The sequence below is a fragment of the Salvelinus alpinus genome, chromosome 2 (assembly GCF_045679555.1).
Source record: "Salvelinus alpinus chromosome 2, SLU_Salpinus.1, whole genome shotgun sequence".
In the NCBI taxonomy this organism is placed as follows: Eukaryota; Metazoa; Chordata; class Actinopteri; order Salmoniformes; family Salmonidae; genus Salvelinus; species Salvelinus alpinus.
The window spans coordinates 113,179,895-113,204,387 of NC_092087.1; the positions used below are offsets into that span (position 1 = coordinate 113,179,895).

Here is a 24,493-nt window from a genome sequence, read left to right on the forward strand (position 1 = left end):
CAATAAGCAGACTATATACTCTATTAACATCACAAATAGAATACTCATACTAACTACATCATACTATGACCAATAAGCAGACTATATACTCTATTAACATCACAAATAGAATACTCATACTAACTACATCATACTATGACCAATAAGCAGACTATATACTCTATTAACATCACAAATAGAATACTCATACTAACTACATCATACTATGACCAATAAGCAGACTATATACTCTATTAACATCACAAATAGAATACTCATACTAACTACATCATACCATGACCAATAAGCAGACTATATACTCTATTAACATCACAAATAGAATACTCATACTAACTACATCATACTATGACCAATAAGCAGACTATATACTCTATTAACATCACAAATAGAATACTCATACTAACTACATCATACCATGACCAATAAGCAGACTATATACTCTATTAACATCACAAATAGAATACTCATACTAACTACATCATACTATGACCAATAAGCAGACTATATACTCTATTAACATCACAAATAGAATACTCATACTAACTACATCATACCATGACCAATAAGCAGACTATATACTCTATTAACATCACAAATAGAATACTCATACTAACTACATCATACTATGACCAATAAGCAGACTATATACTCTATTAACATCACAAATAGAATACTCATACTAACTACATCATACTATGACCAATAAGCAGACTATATACTCTATTAACATCACAAATAGAATACTCATACTAACTACATCATACTATGACCAATAAGCAGACTATATACTCTATTAACATCACAAATAGAATACTCATACTAACTACATCATACCATGACCAATAAGCAGACTATATACTCTATTAACATCACAAATAGAATACTCATACTAACTACATCATACTATGACCAATAAGCAGACTATATACTCTATTAACATCACAAATAGAATACTCATACTAACTACATCATACTATGACCAATAAGCAGACTATATACTCTATTAACATCACAAATAGAATACTCATACTAACTACATCATACTATGACCAATAAGCAGACTATATACTCTATTAACATCACAAATAGAATACTCATACTAACTACATCATACCATGACCAATAAGCAGACTATATACTCTATTAACATCACAAATAGAATACTCATACTAACTACATCATACTATGACCAATAAGCAGACTATATACTCTATTAACATCACAAATAGAATACTCATACTAACTACATCATACTATGACCAATAAGCAGACTATATACTATATTAACATCACAAATAGAATACTCATACTAACTACATCATACTATGACCAATAAGCAGACTATATACTCTATTAACATCACAAATAGAATACTCATACTAACTACATCATACTATGACCAATAAGCAGACTATATACTCTATTAACATCACAAATAGAATACTCATACTAACTACATCATACTATGACCAATAAGCAGACTATATACTCTATTAACATCACAAATAGAATACTCATACTAACTACATCATACCATGACCAATAAGCAGACTATATACTCTATTAACATCACAAATAGAATACTCATACTAACTACATCATACTATGACCAATAAGCAGACTATATACTCTATTAACATCACAAATAGAATACTCATACTAACTACATCATACCATGACCAATAAGCAGACTATATACTCTATTAACATCACAAATAGAATACTCATACTAACTACATCATACTATGACCAATAAGCAGACTATATACTCTATTAACATCACAAATAGAATACTCATACTAACTACATCATACCATGACCAATAAGCAGACTATATACTCTATTAACATCACAAATAGAATACTCATACTAACTACATCATACTATGACCAATAAGCAGACTATATACTCTATTAACATCACAAATAGAATACTCATACTAACTACATCATACTATGACCAATAAGCAGACTATATACTCTATTAACATCACAAATAGAATACTCATACTAACTACATCATACTATGACCAATAAGCAGACTATATACTCTATTAACATCACAAATAGAATACTCATACTAACTACATCATACCATGACCAATAAGCAGACTATATACTCTATTAACATCACAAATAGAATACTCATACTAACTACATCATACTATGACCAATAAGCAGACTATATACTCTATTAACATCACAAATAGAATACTCATACTAACTACATCATACTATGACCAATAAGCAGACTATATACTCTATTAACATCACAAATAGAATACTCATACTAACTACATCATACTATGACCAATAAGCAGACTATATACTCTATTAACATCACAAATAGAATACTCATACTAACTACATCATACCATGACCAATAAGCAGACTATATACTCTATTAACATCACAAATAGAATACTCATACTAACTACATCATACTATGACCAATAAGCAGACTATATACTCTATTAACATCACAAATAGAATACTCATACTAACTACATCATACTATGACCAATAAGCAGACTATATACTCTATTAACATCACAAATAGAATACTCATACTAACTACATCATACTATGACCAATAAGCAGACTATATACTCTATTAACATCACAAATAGTGCATTTAGTATGACTATTGTAACAAGGCTCAGGACTCTGGGCAGCCATTTTGTTTGTTTAAAAACTAGGTTGCCCCTTTAAAAAAGCCACTCAACAATCAATCAACCAATCTGCAGTTCAACCAATAACCAAGCAGTATTTCCACCACTGTTTTGGTAATAAGATGATGGATGGGGCTGGAGAAATGTAACTAGTCTCAAATTCATAGACAGACCTATGTATGAAAGGACTGACCATCCATGATATCAACATTATAGTTTTAACCATGTTGAGGCTATACAGTGTTGGTTTACATTGTTTCTAAACATTGGAGAAAAAAAAGCTTATTTGGGGGTCTGATGGGGTAAACAGCTGAACTAAGCTCATGAGGCATTTGTTATATTATTCAAGAATAATTATTTCACTGTAACAGCCTCACCTTCTACATGTTTTTGTATTGTAACAGCCTCCTCTTCCTCGAGAGCTTCTTTCTCCATCCAGCAGACTCCCTCTTCTTCAGCAGGAACGGGGTTAAGTTTGAGACTGGAGCTATGAGGCATGTACTGAAGTCGCTAAGCGGTATAATTCAAAGCAGTGTCACTTTATCAGCAGCACGTGATCAATGACGTCTGAAGAATCATTTCGTCGAACACCTGATTGGTTTGGTATTGGGCTCGTTCGACATTGCAGCCGACAGTGCAGGTGGCTGCTGACTGCTGATTGACTAAATTACAAATCACCTTGCATCATAAATAACTACTCATTATTATTTATAAATCAGTCAGCCAGTCACCGTTTACCCACAACGCAGCTTGGATTTGATGCTCTCAAACACGGCCAGTGGTTTAATATATGACATAATGGCTACGCTGCTACGGCGTGTGACTTCATCTATAAAATGTGGCTGTTCTAAATTCTGTGTCGCTCAACGCCTTGAGTAATGAATCTATTTTGACACAATTGGCTGGAAAGAGCCAATGCTTCAGGAAGCTTTGTTTCCCCATCACTACTTTTCAGCATGTTTTCTGTGAATTAGACTACGGGAGTTTTGTAACTTTTTCTCCGTTAGTTGGTCTCGCTGACCATAACCGTGCTGGTTGGCTACGCTGGTTAGGCTAATAACTAGTTGGCTAAATAGCTAACGTTAGCTGGTTGGCTAAGATAACTGCATATAGCTAACGTTAGCTGGCTGGCTAAGATAACAGCATATAGCTAATGTTAGCTGGCTGGCTAAGATAACTGCATATAGTTAACGTTAGCTGGCTGGCTAAGATAACAGCATATAGCTAATGTTAACTGGCTGGCTAAGATAACTGCATATAGCTAATGTTAGCTGGCTGGCTAAGATAATTTCGTATAGCTAATGTTAACTGGTTGGCTAAGATAACTGCATATAGCTAACATTCTTCGATATTTGGTTAGATGGCATTATGTATTTACAAAACTGTGGTTTACTCTAATCACTCAAGTCATGAGTGCAAATTATTGGTTTAATTTTAAGTTATACATTTTAAGTTATTTCTGTTGTAGTATACATCATAGGGAATAGGCTGGTCCTCCATATTACTTCACACCTGACTTTGGCATTCTTCTAAATTCTGATTGGTTTAATGTAATAACTCCAAAAATACAACTGTGAGGTGTTATTTTGCATTGGAAATGTTTTAATATTTTTTTTTATATTTTATAAACAATACAAAACATACACATACAAACAACATCATAGAAACATTAACTACATCACACCTGCCCAGACCCACTAGAACACACCTCCATCTCCATTAACTACATCACACCTGCCCAGACCCACTGGAACACACCTCCATCTCCATTAACTACATCACACCTGCCCAGACCCACTAGAACACACCTCCATCTCCATTAACTACATCACAGCTGCCCAGACCCACTAGAACACACCTCCATCTCCATTAACTACATCACACCTGCCCAGACCCACTAGAACACACCTCCATCTCCATTAACTACATCACACCTGCCCAGACCCACTAGAACACACCTCCATCTCCATTAACTACATCACACCTGTCCAGACCCACTAGAACACACCTCCATCTCCATTAACTACATCACACCTGTCCAGACCCACTAGAACATACCTCCATCTCCATGAACTACATCACACCTGTCCAGACCCACTAGAACACACCCCCATCTCCATTAACTACATCACACCTCCATCTCCATTAACTACATCACACCTGTCCAGACCCACTAGAACACACCTCCATCTCCATTAACTACATCACACCTGCCCAGACCCACTAGAATACACCAACATCTCCATTAACTACATCACACCTGCCCAGACCCACTAGAACACAGCCCCATCTCCATTAACTACATCACACCTGTCCAGACCCACTAGAACACACCTCCATCTCCATGAACTACTTCACACCTGCACAGACCCACTAGAACACACCTCCATCTCCATTAACTAGATCACACCTGCACCGACCCACTAGAACACACCTCCATCTCCATTCTCTGTCAGTCTCAAGCGCCCGCATCAGCACCATTTTATTTCTCTACGTCACTTTCAACTTTTAGATAATAAAGCATTTGACCTTTCTATTGAATTAACAACAGAGGATTGGTTGATTTCCAGGTTTAATTAAGTATAATATTTAAGATGATTGATACGAAAAGTATCATCCAACTCTGGGGTATCTCACTGCACCCTCAAATGCCATGTTTTGAAATATACAGACAGACAGATTAAACCTGTTAAGGCTAGGGGGTGCTGTTGTCACTATTTATGGAAATCGTGTAATTTTTGAAACGGCTTCCTACAAAATTCTTGAACGGACAATATGTATATTATTACTATTATTGGATAGAAAACAGTCTATAGTTTCTATAGCCGTTGAAATTTTGTCTCTGAGTGGAACAGAACTCATTCTACAGCAATTTCCCTGACATGGAGTCAGATTTCACACATTTTGGCCCCTGATCTGGAGTCAGTTTAAAGGCCACTGTGAACGCTATGAGGATACGGACACTGCTTACGTCTTCCCCTGGATGCCTTTACGTGATGACGCTTTGAATTGTATCGATTGCCCAATCACAGCCCCTATAAAACAAAAACACGTGTAGGTAGGAACTCTTTTCTAGGTGCGTCAGGCGCGCGGAGGACACCGACCTACTGTTTTTCCAAGCATTAGTGTAGCCAGTTATATTTCTCCTGTCATGTTTCAACTCGTTATAGGAGTTAAAAACATCATAAGGTAGTTAATTTAAAGCGTTTTATAGCAATTTATATCCGTTTAGTGCGATTTTGGGACATTTATTTCTGAGACACTGTGAATCTCTGGGCACCGTTCCAGTTCATGCCGAACGCAATGTGCATTTCTACATGGCAAGAGGACAGCTTTCGACCAAAAGACGATTAGACCCAAGAAAGGATTCTTTGACCAAGATTCTGATGGAAGAACAGCTCAAAGTAGGAACAATTTATTATGATAAATCGTGTTTCTGTCGAAAAATGTTAGTGGCTTAGCACGCCATCTTTTTTGACGTAGCTTCGCTTGGCGCAAACTGTATTGAAAAGTAAGGATAATTTAAAAAATGTAATTCCGCGATTGTATTAAGAATTAAATTGTCTATCAATCGCTGTCCACCCTATATTTTTTAGTCACGTTTATGAGTATTTATGTATACGACTAGATCACTGTCTAATATGGCGCACGACATTTTCTGACCAGCTGGGCTACTTTTCTCATTGTTTAACCATGATTTTGGTGGCTAAATATGCACATTTTCGAACAAACTGTATATGTATGTTGTAATGTGATGTTACAGGAGTGTCATCTGAAGAATTCTGAGAAGGTTAGTGAAAAAATTAATATATTTTGGCGATGTTTACGTTATCGCTCTCTTTGGCTAGAATCAATGCTGGGGTAATGTTTGCACATGTGCTATGCTAATATAACGATTTATTGTGTTTTCGCTGTAAGACACTTAGAAAATCTGAAATATTGTCTGTATTCACAGGATCTGTGTCTTTCGATTAGTGTATGCTGTGTATTTTTACGAAATGTTTGATGATTAGTAGTTAGGTAAACACGTTGCTCATTGTAATTATTCTAGTCCATTTGTGACGGTGGGTGCAATTGTAAACTATGACATATACCTGAAATATGCACATTTTTCTAACAAAACCTATCCTATACCATAAATATGTTATCAGACTGTCATCTGAGGAGGTTTTTTCTTGGTTAGTGGCTATCAATATCTTAGTTTAGCCGAATTGGTGATAGCTACTGGTGTTGGTGGACAAAGAAAAGATGGTGGATTATGCTAATGTGTTTAGCTAATAGATTTACATCTTTACATATTGTGTCTTCCCGGTAAAACATTTTAAAAATCTGACATGTTGGCTGGATTCACAAGATCTGTGTCTTTCATTAGCTGTATTGGACTTTAATGTGTGAAAGTTAAATATTTTTAAAAAATATTTTTTTTTGAATTTCGCGGCTCTGCCTTTTCAGTGGGGGTGGGGGGGGGGGGTGCCGCTAGCGGCACCCCGGGGCTAGACAGGTTAAAAGTAATTTTACATTGTATAACTGTACTTCTGACAGCCAACGTTCTAACTCCGCCCATAACTTTATGACATCATAACATTCCCAGAAGGATTATTGAGTCATTGTTAGTTTTACACTGAAGACATGACTCTGCCGTTGTGCTGTAGAATTTGTGGATTTTGTCTCTTGTATAATAAGGGACTATCATTTGTCCCAACATCACAGGCCACAGACTTTGATGGAGTTAAAGACTTCCAAAAGTGTTTCCGCAGTTTAAGATCAACTGAGTTTTTTAAATGGGGTCTCCCTGTGCACCTGCCAATGTAAATCCTTTGAACGAGACAAGTTACCAGACAGGACATATTGCTAATGTTCTTCCCATTAATAACCTTAATGACAATTAGCTTGTGGGCGGTTGTGGTGATGACGTCCTATTCGATGGCGTCGTCCATCGCGATTCCCCCAAAAAAGAAGACGCTCTGGATTGATCACTGGAGTCAGATGTGAAGGAGAAGGTTGACCATCAGGAGTCAGATGTGAAGGGGGAGGTTGATCATCAGGAGTCAGATGTGAAGGAGGAGGTTGATCATCAGGAGTCAGATGTGAAGGAGGAGGTTGATCATCAGGAGTCAGATGTGAAGGAGGAGGTTGATCATCAGGAGTCAGATGTGAAGGAGGAGGTTGATCATCAGGAGTCAGATGTGAAGGAGGAGGTTGATCATCAGGAGTCAGATGTGAAGGAGGAGGTTGATCATCAGGAGTCAGATGTGAAGGAGGAGGTTGATCATCAGGAGTCAGATGTGAAAGAGGAGGTTGATCATCAGGAGTCGGATGTGAAGGAGGAGGTTGATCATCAGGAGTCAGATGTGATGGAGGAGGTTGATCATCAGGAGTCAGATGTGAAGGAGGAGGTTTACCATCAGTGAACCTCTAGGATTGTGGCTGGGCTGGCGTTTCCACTTCCAGCTTTGTCATATATTTTGATACATTGAATGTTGATACTGTGAATCTATGTTATATATTTGTACCTCCTGTTTCATGAAGTGATGTCACTAAGTACTGCCCCTATATATACAATGCATTCGGAAAAGCATTCAGACCCCTTCACTTTTTCCACATTTTGTTACGTTACAGCCTTATTCTAAAATTGATTCAATAATTTTTTCCCCTCATCAATCTACACAATACCCAATAATGACATCACAATACCCCATAAGACATCAAATTGCCCCATAATGACATCACAATACCCCATAATGACAAAGCAAAAAGAGGTAAATAAATGAAAAAATTAGATTTTCTTTAAAAAACAAGGACATTTCTAAGTGACCCCAAACTTTTTGAATGGTAGTGTACCATACTGATGTATTGTTACACCATGTAGGAGCAGTATAGACCTAGTCTGTTCATTATATACATCTACATGATGTATTGTTACACCATGTAGGAGCAGTATAGACCTAGTCTGTTCATTATATACATCTACATGATGTATTGTTACACCATGTAGGAGCAGTATGGACCTAGTCTGTTCATTATATACATCTACATGATGTATTGTTACACCATGTAATAGCAGAATAGACCTAGTCTGTTCATTATATACATCTACATGATGTATTGTTACACCATGTAGGAGCAGTATAGACCTAGTCTGTTCATTATATACATCTACATGATGTATTGTTACACCATGTAGGAGCAGTATAGACCTAGTCTGTTCATTATATACATCTACATGATGTATTGTTCCACCATGTAGGAGCAGTATAGACCTAGTCTGTTCATTATATACATCTACATGATGTATTGTTACACCATGTATGAGCAGTATAGACCTACAGTAGCTAGCTACTTATTTAGATTTAGTATGACTCAATGAAACTGCCTTAAATGTGCTGTAGTAAACATTTTTTATTCGCACTAATCAATCAACACTTTATTGTCTTTGTATGTCTCAATATAATAGTATTATTTAATTAAATCCATTTAAAATAATCTTTGTCTGAAAATAAATTGTATCCTCAACTGCGTTTCCCCTCCAGTCAGCAGACGGCGATGTGCGTCTTTCAGGCGACGCTGCCAGCGTGACGTATAATCTAATGGACGGTTCTTCATAAACAGTTTGTCAACCACCTCGGTAGCTTGCATGCCAACATAGCCGAAAGATTCAAGCTATTTATACGCTTTCGGTGTATATTACCTACTGTGTTTTAGACACACTTCTGTCGTATCTACTTGTTAACCTATTTAATTTAATATTACGTTATTTTGTATTAGTCAGCTATAGTAGCTGGCTGGTTTAGTTAGCACTCGCCTAGTCGCGAATGATAGCTAGCTAGCTAACATCTCCGAACATGAGGTCAGTAAGCTTCTCCCCTCTTGTTAAAGAAGAGGGGGTCTGCTGGACGGAGAAAGAAGCTCTGGGGCTGAACATTGTCGTGAAAGAGGAGAAGGAAGAGAAGGATATCACAGTAAAACAAGAAGTAGAGGATGAGGGTGTTACAGTGAAAGAAGAAGAGAAAGACGTTTCAGTGAAAGAGGAGGAAGACGCGTTCAGAGTGAAAGAGGGGGATGTTACAGTAAAAGAAGAGGATGATGCAGTTGTTGGTGTGAAAGAGGAGGAGGAGATTACTGTCACATTGGAGGAAGAAGAGGAGGTTGGAGATCCGTTTAACCCCAGTAAGTACCGTCTCTGCAGTCGTTGAACCAATATGCAGTAAAGGGGTTCTACACTTTAATGTTGTTCTGTAGGAATGGCTGAAGCTACACTGTAACGTGTAGAACATCAAGAGTGGACCATCAACAAAACGTTAACAATTGATCAAATGCATCCAATGACAATACCTGAAATACTGTAGTCCTCAATATCTCCTATTAGATTAGCCCAATATGTAGTCTTAAAGGGGCAACCAGCAGTTGTTACATCCATTTTGGGACTTATACATTAATGATATGTACCCATTGTGTCTTTAAGAATTCACTTATAAATGCCTCATGAGCTTAGTTCAACTGTCGTACCCCATCAGAACCCAAAATATAAGCTTTTTTTTACTCCAATGTTTATCAGTAAATATTAACAAACACTGTATATCCTCAAAACATGGTTAAAACTAGAATGTTGATATCATGGATGGTTGCATTTCTCCAGCCCCATCCCTCAGCTTTTTACCGAAACAGGCAGGGAGTACGCTTTGTTATTGTTTCTACTGCTGATTGCTGCCCCCGTTACTCCTCAAGGTCCAAGGACTGTATGTTATTTTCAGAGGTAGACTGGCTCTGGCAGGTAAAATAGTCAAATATTCCATCTAAATGTGAATCCATTCTCAATTGCGATACATTTCTAGAAACATAAATCGCTGCACTTTCATATCAATTGAGAATAATTTCACACAATACTTTCATATCACATCAAAATAAGTAACCAGTTGCAATACCCCAAACGGTAAACCAAATTAGTTTCTCGTAATTTCACCTTCTTTTAGGCTTATTTTTCTTCTTTGGACTTTATATGGTGGTTGGAAACCAACTTTAAGGTGCATTACCACCATCAACTGGACTGGAGTGTGGACCTCAGTTCCTCTTTCAATCACCCACGTGGGTATATACCAAGAGAGTCATGAAGAGGGCACAACAAAACCTTTATCCCCTCAGGAGACTGAAAAGATTTGGCATGGGTCCCCAGATCCTCAAAAGGTAATACAGCTGCACCATCGAGAGCATCCTGACCGGTTGCATCACCGCCTGGTATGGCAACTGCTCGCCATCTGACCCTAAGGCGCTACAGAGGGTAGTGCGAACAGCCCAGTACATCACTGTGGCCAAGCTTCCTGCCATCCAGGACCTATATAATAGGCGGTGTCAGAGGAAAGCCCACAAAATTGTCAGAGACTCCAGTCACCCAAGTTATAGACTGTTCTCTCTGCTACCGCACGGCAAGTGGTACCGCAGCGCCAAGTCTAGAACCAAAAGCCTCCTCAACAGCTTCTACCCCCAAGCCATAAGACTGCTGAACAATTCGTAAAATCACCACCAGACAATTTACATTGACCCCCCCACACCCCTCCCTTTTGTGCACTGCTGCTACTCTGGTTGTTTGTTACCTATGCATAGTCGCTACACTCCCCTACCTTCATGTACAGATTACCTCAACTAGCCTGTAACCCCACGCACTGACTCAGTACCGGTGCCCCCTGTATATAGCCTCCACACTGACTCAGTACTGGTGCCCCCTGTATATAGCCTCCACACTGACTCGGTACCAGTGCCCCCTGTATATAGCCTCCACACTGACTCGGTACCGGTGCCCCCTGTATATAACCTCCACATTGACTCTGTACCGGTACCCCATGTATATAGCCTCCACACTGACTCGGTACCGGTGCCCCCTGTATATAGCCTCCACACTGACTCAGTACCGGTGCCCCCTGTATATAGCCTCCACACTGACTCAGTACCGGTGCCCCCTGTATATAGCCGCCACACTGACTCGGTACGTGTGAACCCCTGTATATAGCCTCGTTATTGTTATTCTCATTGTGTTACTTTTTATTATTACTTTTTATTTTAGTCTACTTGGTAAACGTTTTCTTCTTCTTGAACTGCACTGTTGGTTAAGGGCTTGTAAGTAAAGCATTTCACTGTAAAGTCTAAGTTGGTGTCTTGATGGATTTGTAAAAAACGGTTTGTCATAAAACACTGTGTATATATATATACACACTACTCAAAAAAATAAAGGGAACACTTAAACAACACAATGTAACTCCAAGTCAATCACACTTCTGTGAAATCAAACTGTCCACTTAGGAAGCAACACTGATTGACAATAAATTTCACATGCTGTTGTGCAAATGGAATAGACAAAATGTGGAAATTATAGGCAATTAGCAAGACACCCCCAATAAAGGAGTGATTCTGCAGGTGGTGACCACAGACCACTTCTCAGTTCCTATGCTTCCTGGCTGATGTTTTGGTCACTTTTGAATGCTGGCGGTGCTCTCACTCTAGTGGTAGCATGAGACGGAGTCTACAACCCACACAAGTGGCTCAGGTAGTGCAGTTCATCCAGGATGGCACATCAATGCGAGCTGTGGCAAGAAGGTTTGCTGTGTCTGTCAGCGTAGTGGCCAGAGCATGGAGGCGCTACCAGGAGACAGGCCAGTACATCAGGAGACGTGGAGGAGGCCGTAGGAGGGCAACAACCCAGCAGCAGGACCGCTACCTCCGCCTTTGTGCAAGGAGGTGCACTGCCAGAGCCCTGCAAAATGACCTCCAGCAGGCCACAAATGTGCATGTGTCAGCATATGGTCTCACAAGGGCTCTGAGGATCTCATCTCGGTACCTAATGGCAGTCAGGCTACCTCTCAGATCAAAGGTGGGTCCATCTGCTCCGTTCCCGAAGTGTGGTTTCCCTGAGATCCCAAGTGCACGATTTACCCAGGTCGTCAGAAGCGGTCACCAAGTGAACATCCCCATCACCAAATGTGGTGGTTAATTTCTTTAATATCAAATGTGGAGAGAAACTTATCACACAAGTCAGAATTATTCTTAAACTAAACCTTTATTCACTTTATAATAAGGGAGCATGTCAATACAATACACACATATAAAGTTAATCAATTGAGTGCTCTACGATAATGATGGCTGGTTGACGAATCACCCCCAGATGATTCATTGAGAGGCACGAGACAAAAGTACAAAGGTATTTTATAGCCAAGATACACCCCTATCAAACCTACATGACGAACAACAGACGTATAGAATGGGTCACAAGGTTAAGATTTGTATGAAAGAGACTTATAATTCTCAGCAGACAGTATCTGCTGTAAAAACAGTACTCTTTGTGTAGAGACCAGGGTCTGGCCCTGGGGTCATCTCTCCCTGGTACCATATAGAACAGAAACATTAACTCATGCTCTGAAATGCGGTCTCTTCAGGTTTTATCACCCAAAAGACATTGTAAATCTCCTGTCAGTGTTTTCTCCCAGAGGCCCATCCTCAGTAGAACACACAGACACAATAGTTCTAAGAACCCTCTATTCTGTTGCATAAAACAACCATTTGATGCAATAAAAGTATTATAACATAATGTTGCAGTTTTGCTCTCAGTGTCCACTGAAAGTTGACTAGTAACAACAACTGGGACATAAAAGACACCCACAATGAGACCCACTAAATCTGCCCAAGAAGAGCAAAACTAAAGAACAACCCACACCAAACTTAAAGACAGGAAGACCCAGTCCCCAATGTCATGCTCTAGTACATTTGGGTTGGCACATCTGAACATGAACCCTGATATTCTAAAAGAAGGGCAACAACGTCAATATAATTATACCCGAAAATTGTCAGTTGATTACTTAAATAATTATGATTACTAAATGTTACATGAATTGGAAATATGAAATATCAAAACCAAATGTCTGTTCATATGTATTGTATGTATAATATAGAACATAAAGTAATATGTATAAATTACTGATATCGATTAGGGGGGAAATCAGGATGTACGTGATGTTGAAACGAACAACTAAAAAAACACATGGAAATGGGAGATATATTTAACCTCACTGGTTAGAGGACAACCTGCAGAAGACAGTCAGCTACATATTGGAGTGATGCATTTAAATGTAGGGGTCACTAAACAAAGGAACACAACACATATTTGTCATCACTCAGCGATATCATGTTGAAATCAATTGTGTGACAGAAGGGATATGAGGTTGCACGTCCTGTTAAAACTAACAGCTCAAAAACCACACGGAATCTGGGAATAATGTGTACATCCCTGGTTAGAGGACAATCTGTAGAAAACAGTTGGCTACATTTAGAAGTGTTGCATTTTGATTCAAGTGGGTCACCAACGTGGTAAGTGTAACAAAAGCTCTTTTTGTGTTAGTCACTTTTTGATAAATCACATAAATAGTACTCTTTTCATTCAGAGCCTGGATTTTTCCCAAGGCTAATATCCATATCACGCTGAAATCAATTGAATTAGGGTTCTACATTGAGAAACTCCTTAAAATACTCATACTACGATGTTAAAACATTCTACATTGTGACATGAATTCATTGATATCACAAAATAACTCCTTCATGTATGTATTTTGTCACACTGAACATAAGGTTTCTCTCCTGTGTGTATTCTCTGGTGTAGAGTCAGAGTGCTAGATTGACCAAAACTCTTCCCACATTGACCACAACTATAAGGTTTCTCTCCTGTGTGTGTTCTCTGGTGTACTGTCAGATGGCCAGATTGACTAAAACTCTTCCCACATTGACCACAGCTATAAGATTTCTCTCCTGTGTGTATTCTCTGGTGTACAGTCAGATTGCTAGATGTAGTAAAACTCTTCCCACATTGACCACAGCTATAAGGTTTCTCTCCTGTGTGTGTTCTCTGGTGTAATGTCAGGTGGCCAGATTGAGCAAAACTCTTCCCACATTGACCACAGCTATAAGATTTCTCTCCTGTGTGTATTCTCTGGTGTAGAGTCAGAGTGCTAGATGCACCAAAACTCTTCCCACATTGACCACAGCTATACGGTTTCTCTCCTGTGTGTATTCTCTGGTGTAGAGTCAGAGTGCTAGATTGACCAAAACTCTTCCCACATTGACCACAGCTATAAGATTTCTCTCCTGTGTGTATTCTCTGGTGTAGAGTCAGAGTGCTAGATGCACCAAAACTCTTCCCACATTGACCACAGCTATACGGTTTCTCTCCTGTGTGTGTTCTCTGGTGTACAGTCAGAGAGCCAGATGTAGTAAAACTCTTCCCACATTGATCACAGCTATAAGCTTTCTCTCCTGTGTGTGTTCTCTGGTGTAATGTCAGCTGGCCAGATGTAGTAAAACTCTTCCCACATTGATCACAGCTATAAGGTTTCTCTCCTGTGTGTGTTCTCTGGTGTACAGTCAGCTGGCCAAATGTAGTACATCTCTTCCCACATTGACCACAGCTATAGGGTTTCTCTCCTGTGTGTGTTCTCTGGTGTATAGTCAGCTTGCCAGATGTAGTAAAACTCTTCCCACATTGATCACAGCTATAAGGTTTCTCTCCTGTGTGTATTCTCTGGTGAAGAGTCAGAGTGCTAGATTGACCAAAATTCTCCCCACATTGACCACAACTATAAGGTTTCTCTCCTGTGTGTGTTCTCTGGTGCACTGTCAGATCTCTCGATGCACCAAAACTCTTCCCACATTGACCACAGCTATACGGTTTCTCTCCTGTGTGTATTCTCTGGTGTAATGTCAGCTTGCCAGATGTAGTAAAACTCTTCCCACATTGATCACAGCTATAGGGTTTCTCTCCTGTGTGTGTTCTCTGGTGTAATGTCAGCTTGCCAGATGTAGTAAAACTCTTCCCACATTGATCACAGCTATAAGGTTTCTCTCCTGTGTGTGTTCTCTGGTGTAATGTCAGCTGGCCAGATGTAGTAAAACTCTTCCCACATTGATCACAGCTATAAGGTTTCTCTCCTGTGTGTGTTCTCCGGTGTAATGTCAGCTGGCCAGATGTAGTAAAACTCTTCCCACATTGACCACAACTATAAGGTTTCTCTCCTGTGTGTGTTCTCTGGTGCACTGTCAGATCTCTAGATGCACCAAAACTCTTCCCACATTGACCACAGCTATACGGTTTCTCTCCTGTGTGTATTCTCTGGTGTTGAGTCAGCTGGCCAAATGTAGTACATCTCTTCCCACATTGACCACAGCTATAGGGTTTCTCTCCTGTGTGTGTTCTCTGATGAATTGTAATGCCTGATGAGGTGAATCTCTTCCCACAGTCAGAGCAGCAGTGAGTTCCCTTCCCTGTGGATCTCTGCTGGTGTTTCTTGAGGTGTTCTGATCTGGAGAGACTCTTCTCTGCCTCTACAGCATCATGAGGTTGTTGAGGCTCCCCAGAGGATCCACGATAGTCCCGTATCTCTCCTGTGTGAACAACAAAGTCAGACAGATGATTAAAGGCCCACAACAATCCAACAATCCACTGTAAAAGGTGATGCCAACAGCATAGCCATGATGTTGTACAACAATTGATGTCTGTAATGAATGTTAAAATGATTTGACAATTGTCTTAAAATGAGCAACAAGTCATATTTTGTATTGTTTTCACATTAGTAGTAACATCTAAGATTGTATGCTAGAAATGTTGTTGAACCTCTAAGCAGTGTGGCAGACGACTTTTGACCTCCAATACAGGCCCCTTTCTGTGTTGCTAAAATTGCGTCACGAGGTCAATTTGATTGCAGAAACTCCTCCATACTAGTAGTATATGAGTAGCAGTATAGTAGTAATGAGGAAACCGCTAGTTATGGATGTAGTATATCTGGTAATGAGGAAACCGCTAGTTATGGATGTAGTATATCTGGTAATGAGGAAACCACTAGTTATGGATGTAGTATATCTGGTAATGAGGAAACCACTAGTTATGGATGTAGTATATCTGGTAATGAGGAAACCACTAGTTATGGATGTAGTATATCTGGTAATGAGGAAACCACTAGTTATGGATGTAGTATATCTGGTAATGAGGAAACCACTAGTTATGGATTTAGTATATCTGGTAATGAGGAAACCACTAGTTATGGATGTAGTATATCTGGTAATGAGGAAACCACTAGTTATGGATGTAGTATATCTGCCTGGAGCAAAAATGGTGTGCAAAGATTTTAATTTTTCACAATGTATTCTGAATGGGGGAAAACTCAGGGGAGTAACCTCCATGTCCAGGTTGCTTATGAGTGCATTTCACACTACTTTGGATTATAATTGTAAGGCTCGTTTGAATGTCCTGCTGAATATAATGTTTGTGTCATCATCGCAAATCAACCACTTTATATTTAAAAAACACTTTAACCAGTAAAATGCTATTTGGCTTTTCCATCAACCTGACAATGAGGGTTTGTACACTGTTTGCCAAATTGGCCCATAACTTCACCTAACAACAAATATACCTGTAATGAACAAAGAAGCACTCTGGTTGTTGTTGCATGACATACATAGTGTACCATAGGACCCATAACAACATTATAGACCTACTGTATGACCCATAACTTCACCTAGCAATAACATAGACCTACAGTAGGACCCATAACAATAACATAGACCTACTGTAGGACCCATAACTTCACCTAACAATAACGTAGACCTATTGTATGACCCATAACTTACCTAACAATAACATAGACCTACTGTACGACCCATAACTTCACCTAACAATAACAGACCTACTGTAGGACTCATAACTTCACCTAACAATAACAGACCTACTGTAGGACCCATAACTTCACCTAACAACAAATAAAGGAAAATAGCTCTGTGTGTTGTACAATAGCCTATCCATCAAGGAACAGTTCTCTACACATTATGAGCTAAGTATCTCTGTGTCCAAACAGACTAACGAGAGCCTACAGTAAATCAAGCAGACAATAACATTATAAACATCAATTTTTTAGGGATGTTGGATCCAACGTGGAGCACGACATAACTGTCTTTACCAGAGTAATGAATGAAGAAGCACTTTGGTTGTTGTTGCATGTTGTGATGTTTGTCATGTGACTGTCATTCAGAAAATGATTTCCTTGATCAGCTGATGATAGTTAAACATGTGACTAACTAAACAGCTACAGTATTAAGAATTATGTGTAATTACTGAAGAACCGCGTTAATGACAGTATCCATTTGGGTGTTGTCAATAAAGTTAAGGGGACTTTCGGTTAGAACCATTGGATTTAGCAAACTCTGAAATGATTTAGAATTTCTGTGCCCATGAAAACTGTTTTCCCAGCATAATATAAGGAAACTAAATGTTACGTAGGTAGAGTGCATTTCAGAGATCTGAATACAAAAAACTGTCCTAACAGGACAATAACCTAAACCACAAGGCCAAATCTACACTGGAGGAGCAAACCAAGATGACATTGAATGTTCCTGAGTGGCCTAGTTACAGTTTGGACTTAAATCATCTTGAAAGTCTATGGAAAGACTTGAAAATGAATTTCTAGCAATGATCAACAACCAACTTGACAGAACAGGAAGGATTTAAAAAAGAATAATGAATATTCACATGAAGATCTGTCTCCTATTGGATGACATCACGACTTCCCATCAAGCCAACTCCTTGAAGGCCTTACTATGACATCACTCACTCCTTCTAGTTTGCAGTTGTCAAAAAAAAACACTATTTTGCTCAAAACATTTATTTGTTTCCCTTTAGTGTGTTTATACTTTAATGTATTTATATATCACTTTCAACAGGAAACATTTTTTTATTTTTATTTTTTTATCACTGGAGGACGTCATGAACAATTCCTCCATTTTGTTTTCCACCTTTATTTAACCAGCTGAGAACAAGCTCTCATTAACAAATGCAACCTGGCCAAGATAAAGCACAGCAGTGCCACAAAAACAACAGAGTTGGGATAAACTAAAGGACAATAACACAATAGAAACATCTATATACAGTGTGTGCAAATGGAGTACAGAGGCAATAAGGCAATAAATAGGCCGTAGAAGCAAAGTAATTACAATTTAGCATATTAACACTGGAGTGATAGATGTGCAGATGATGATGTGCAAGTAGAATATATGTGACTAACATATATAACATATATAATATAGAAATACTGGTGTGAGCAAAAAAAGTAAATAAAAACATGGGGATGAGGTAAGCATTGGATGGGCTACTTACAGATGGGCTGTGTACAGCTGCAGCGATCGGTAAGCTGCTCAGATAGTTGATTCTTAAAGCTAGTGAGGGAGATATAAGTCTCCAACTTCAGCGATTTTTGCGATTCGTTCCAGTCATTGGCAGCAGAGAACTGGAAGGAAAGGCGGCCAAAGTAGGTGTTGGCTTTGGGGATGACCAGTGAGATATACTTCCTGGAGCATACTTCTCTGCTGCCACTGACTGGAACGAACTACAAAAATCTCTGAAACTGGAAACACTTATCTCCCCCACTAGCTTTAAGCATCAGCTGTCAGAGTAGCTCACAGATTACTGCACCTGTACATAGCCCATCTTTAATTTAGCCCAAACAACTACCTCTTCCCCTACTGTATTTATTTATCTATTTTGCTCCTTTGCACCCCTTTATTTCTACTTTGCACATTCTTCCACTGCAAATCTACCATTCCACTGTTTTACTTGCTATATTGTATTTACTTTGCCACCATGGCCTTTTTTTGCATTTAACTCATTTGCTCACATTGTATATAGACTTATTTTTCTACTGTATTATTGACTGTATGTTTGTTACACTCCATGTGTAACTCTGTGTTTTTGTATGTGTCGAACTGCTTTGCTTTATCTTGGCCAGGTCGCAATTGTAAATGAGAACTTGTTCTCAACTTGCCTACCTGGTTAAATAAAGGTGAAATAAATAAATAAAATAGATCAGCAACGGTGGCTTGCAAACAGTGGATAGTAAGTAGCCCACCTTTGGAATAACTATGTATAGTTATAACTGTAGTATCCTGTATAACTATGTATAGTTATAACTGTAGTATCCTGTATACCTGTAGTATCCTGTATAACTATGTATAGTTATAACTGTAGTATCCTGTATAACTGTAGTATCCTGTATAACTGTGTATAGTTATAACTGTAGTATCCTGTATAACTGTAGTATCCTGTATAACTGTAGTATCCTCTATAACTGTAGTATCCTCTATAACTGTAGTATCCTGTATAACTATGTATAGTTATAACTGTAGTATCCTGTATAACTGTAGTATCCTGTATACCTATGTATAGTTATAACTGTAGTATCCTGTATAACTGTAGTATCCTGTATAACTATGTATAGTTAAAACTGTAGTATCCTGTATAACTGTAGTATCCTGTATAACTGTAGTATCCTGTATAGCTGTAGTATCCTGTATAACTGTAGTATCCTGTATAACTGTAGTATCCTGTATAACTGTGTATAGTTATAACTGTAGTATCCTGTATAACTGTGTATAGTTATAACTGTAGTATCCTGTATAACTGTAGTATCCTGTATAACCATGTATAGTTATAACTGTAGTATCCTGTATAACTGTAGTATCCTGTATAACTGTTGTATCCTCTATAACTGTAGTATCCTCTATAACTGTAGTATCCTCTATAACTGTAGTATCCTGTGTAACTGTAGTATCCTGTATAACTGTAGTATCCTGTATAACTGTAGTATCCTGTATAACTATGTATAGTTATAACTGTAGTATCCTGTATAGCTGTAGTATCCTGTATAACTGTAGTATCCTGTATAACTGTAGTATCCTGTATAACTATGTATAGTTATAACTGTAGTATCCTGTATAACTGTAGTATCCTGTATAACTGCAGTATCCTGTATAACTGTAGTATCCTGTATAACTGTAGTATCCTGTATAACTGTAGTATCCTGTATAACTGTAGTATCCTGTATAACTATGTATAGTTATAACTGTAGTATCCTGTATAGCTGTAGTATCCTGTATAACTGTAGTATCCTGTATAACTATGTATAGTTATAACTGTAGTATCCTGTATAACTGTAGTATCATGTATAACTGTAGTATCCAGTATAGTCTGGGAGGAGGTGAAACCACTCAGGCTTATTTGATGTGATCTAATGTTTTGATCATCTAGTTTCTTACAAGCATTCAGTCACCAAAGGGGGTTCGGTCATTCCTTTGTTAATATACTGTCTCATTGACGAAAATATTTTGGATTATTTGTTTACATCATTCCTTTGTCTCGACCCAGTACACAGTAAACGTACCGAGGTTCTAATGTTGCCAAGGAGACACATTTTATTATTTATTCAGTTTGGAGGGTTGGGGGTCTGACATCCAGGATACACATTTTAGTTCTAATGGTGCCGTTCTGTTATTCTTTTCAGCTTCTTTTTCCAAGCATCTTACATTACTCTGAGACTAGTTATCCTGGGATCTTACATTACTCTGAGACTAGTTATGCTGGGATCTTACATTACTCTGAGACTAGTTATCCTGGGATCTTACATTACTCTGAGACTAGTTATCCTGGGATCTTACATTACTCTGAGACTAGTTATCCTGGGATCTTACATTACTCTGAGACTAGTTATCCTGGGATCTTACATTACTCTGAGACTAGTTATCCTGGGATCGTACATTACTCTGAGACTAGTTATCCTGGGGAATAATTTCAATACATTTGCAAAAAATCAAAACCTGTTTTTGCTTTGGCATTATGGGGTATTGTGATGTCATTATGGGGTATTGTGATGTCATTATGGGGTATTGTGATGTCATTATGGGGTATTGTGATACATTTTAGAATAAAGGGATGCACAGATATTACATTTTTGGCCAAATATTTGTTTAAAATCCAGGAACTTTACAACTTTATCTCTCTAGGTCATGCCAGTAGGTTACAGTAGGTTGTATCTCTCTAGGTCATGCCAGTAGGTTACAGTAGGTTGTAACTCTAGGTCATGCCAGTAGGCTACAGCAGGTTGTATCCAAGTGGAAACAATTATCAACCCAATGTGGAAAGTGTCGAATTTGGTCAACAACAAAATTAATGGCTTATTTGCTACGTGAGGTTTACTTGATCCAACAGAAGTTTCGTAATGACTAAGTTGTTATGTGGACACGTGACATACCGACAACTTTGATAAAAAACAATATAGGAGTTGTCTGCAGATCGCTATGCATATTCATGCTAGTAGCTTAGCATCTCTCTCCATTGAATACAGGCGGTGCATATTCATGCTAGTAGCTTAGCATCTCTCTCCATTGAATACAGGCGGTTGACGACAACAACCCTCATATAATATAAACAATAGATTACAATAATTAGATGAATCCACCAATCCAAAGAAAGGATAGGCGGGAGCTAGACAACCCGCAGTGCCGCTTTGTGTACAACTACTCCCCTTGTTAGGGCAGAGACATCTTGTCAGTATATTCATAATCTTTGGTGTAGCCAACCCAACTCTCGCATGGCACTATTGGGGGGCACGGTGTGTAGTAAATCATCACTACATGAAAATCACTACATGCCGTGCCCCCCAGTCTGCGGTCAGCAGATAGACCCTTCTCAAATAAATATGATAAGCCACTTTTTGGAAACGGAACGGAGAAAACAAGGGGTAGCTTGCTCTCTACGTCGTCTGATTCTAGACATATCAGTCATCATCCTGGGCCCTCCGTTGAAGAGATATTGACGAGCCAACTGAATACCCAAAGTTAAAAACAAATTTAAGGCGGTACTTACTGGTGTTAATCAGATCTCCTATCTCCTCCTCTTCATCTTTCAATGTGACAGTAATCTCCCCTTCCTTCTTCACTCCAAAAACGGCATCCTCCTCTTTCTCTTCCTCCTCTTCTTTCACAGTAACATTTTCCACCTCTTTCACTCTGAACTCGTCTTCCTCTTCTTTCACTGTAACGTCTTTCTCTTCTTCTTTCACTGTAACAGCCTCACCCTCTACTTCTTGTTTTACTGTGACATCCTCTTCTTCCTTCTCCTCTTTCACGACAATGTTCAGCCCCAGAGCTTCTTTCTCCGTCCAGCAGACCGCCTCTTCTTTAACAGGAGGGGAGAAGCTTACTGACCTCATGGTCGGGGATGTTAGCTAGCTATCTATAGTTAGCGACTAGGCTAGTGCTAATTTAACCAGCCAGCTACTATAGCTGACTAATACAAAATAACGTAATATTAAATAGGTTAACAAGTAGATACGACAGAAGTGTGTTGAAAACACAGTAGGTAATATACACCGAAAGCGTATAAATAGCTTGAATCTTTCGGCTATGTTGGCTAGCAAGCTACCGAGGTGGTTGACGAGCTGTTTATGAAGAACCGTCCACTAGATTTACGTCACGCTGGCAGCGTCGCCTGAAAGACGCACATCGCCGTCAGCTGACTGGAGGGGAAACGCAGTTGAGGATCTTATTTTATTTTCAGACAAAGATTATTTTAAATGGATGTAATTAAATAATACCATTATATTGAGACATAAAAAGACAGGAATGTGTTGATTAGTGCGAATAAAAAATGTTAACTACAGCACATTTAAGGCAGTTTCATTAAGTCATACTACATCTAAATAAGTAAGCTACTGTAGGTCCATACTGCTCCTACATGGTGTAACAATACATCATGTACATGTATATAATGAACAGACTTGGTCTGTACTGCTCCTACATGGTGTAACAATATATCATGTAGATGTACACTACCATTGAAAAGTTTGGGGTCACTTCGAAATGTCATTGTTTTTTAAAGAAAATCTAATTTTTTCATTTATTTACCTGTTTTTGCTTTGTCATTATGGGATATTGTGATGTCATTATGGGGCAATGTGATGTCTTATGGGGTATTGTGTAGATTGATGAGGGGAAAAAATATTTAATCCATTTTAGAATAAGGCTGTAACGTCACAAAATGTGGGAAAGGTGAAGGGGTCTGAATGCTTTCCGAATGCACTGTATATATAGATGGACGACGTCATCGAATAGGACGTCATCACCACCACAAGTTAATTGTCATTCAGGTTATTAATGGGAAGAACATTAGCAATATGTCCTGTCTGGTAACTTGTCTCGTTCAAAGGATTCACATTGGCAGGTGCACAGGGAGAAACACCATTAAAAAAAACTCAGTTGATCTTAAACTTAGGAAACACTTTTGGAAGTCTTTAACTGCATCAAAGACTGTGGCCTGTGATGTTGGGACAAATGATAGTCCCTTATTATACAAGATACAAAATTCACAAATTCTACAGTACATTAGATATACGCAGTCATCTACACCAGCTAGCTAACATTAGCTATATGCAGTTATCTTAGCCAGCCAGCTAACGTTAGCTATATGCAGTTATCTTAGCCAGCCAGCTAACATTAGCTATATGCAGTTATCTTAGCCGGCCAGCTAACATTAGCTATATGCAGTTATCTTAGCCGGCCAGCTAACATTAGCTATATGCAGTTATCTTAGCCAGCCAGCTAACATTAGCTATATGCAGTTATCTTAGCCAGCCAGCTAACGTTAGCTATTTAGCCAACTAGCTATTAGCCTAACCGGCGTTGCCAACCAGCACGGTAATGGTCAGCGAGACCAACTACCGGAGACCAGTTAGAACCCAACTAACAGTAAGCCAAGGTGGAAAAAGTTACAAAACTCCCGTAGTCTAATTCACAGAAAACATGCAGAAAAGTAGTGACGGGGAAACAACGCTTCCTGAATCATTGGCTCTTTCCAGCCAATTGTGTCAAAAATAGGTTCATTACTCAAGGCTTTGAACGACACAGAATTTAGAACAGCCACATTTTATAGATGAAGTCACACGCCGTAGCAGCGTAGCCATTATGTCATATATT

At 38.7% G+C, this 24,493-nt stretch overlaps 4 protein-coding genes across 7 annotated transcripts in view; 1 reads left to right on the forward strand and 3 right to left on the reverse strand.

The window, feature by feature from the left end:
• LOC139549612 (zinc finger protein 664-like) overlaps window positions 1–24,493 on the forward strand; it is a 438,201-nt gene that overhangs the window by 404,597 nt on the left and 9,111 nt on the right. The gene's annotated exons all lie outside the window — the stretch shown is intronic.
• LOC139549671 (uncharacterized) overlaps window positions 1–24,493 on the reverse strand; it is a 520,909-nt gene that overhangs the window by 381,313 nt on the left and 115,103 nt on the right. The gene's annotated exons all lie outside the window — the stretch shown is intronic.
• LOC139548336 (zinc finger protein ZFP2-like) overlaps window positions 1–24,493 on the reverse strand; it is a 110,356-nt gene that overhangs the window by 35,533 nt on the left and 50,330 nt on the right. The gene's annotated exons all lie outside the window — the stretch shown is intronic.
• Window positions 12,707–22,731, reverse strand: LOC139552370 (zinc finger protein 420-like). The gene is made up of 2 exons (XM_071364047.1): window positions 22,621–22,731; window positions 12,707–16,142 (listed from the first exon to the last, which is right to left on the reverse strand). Exons 1-2 carry the CDS (start codon window positions 22,729–22,731, stop codon window positions 14,247–14,249), a joined length of 2,007 nt encoding a protein of 668 aa, XP_071220148.1. The 3' UTR covers window positions 12,707–14,246.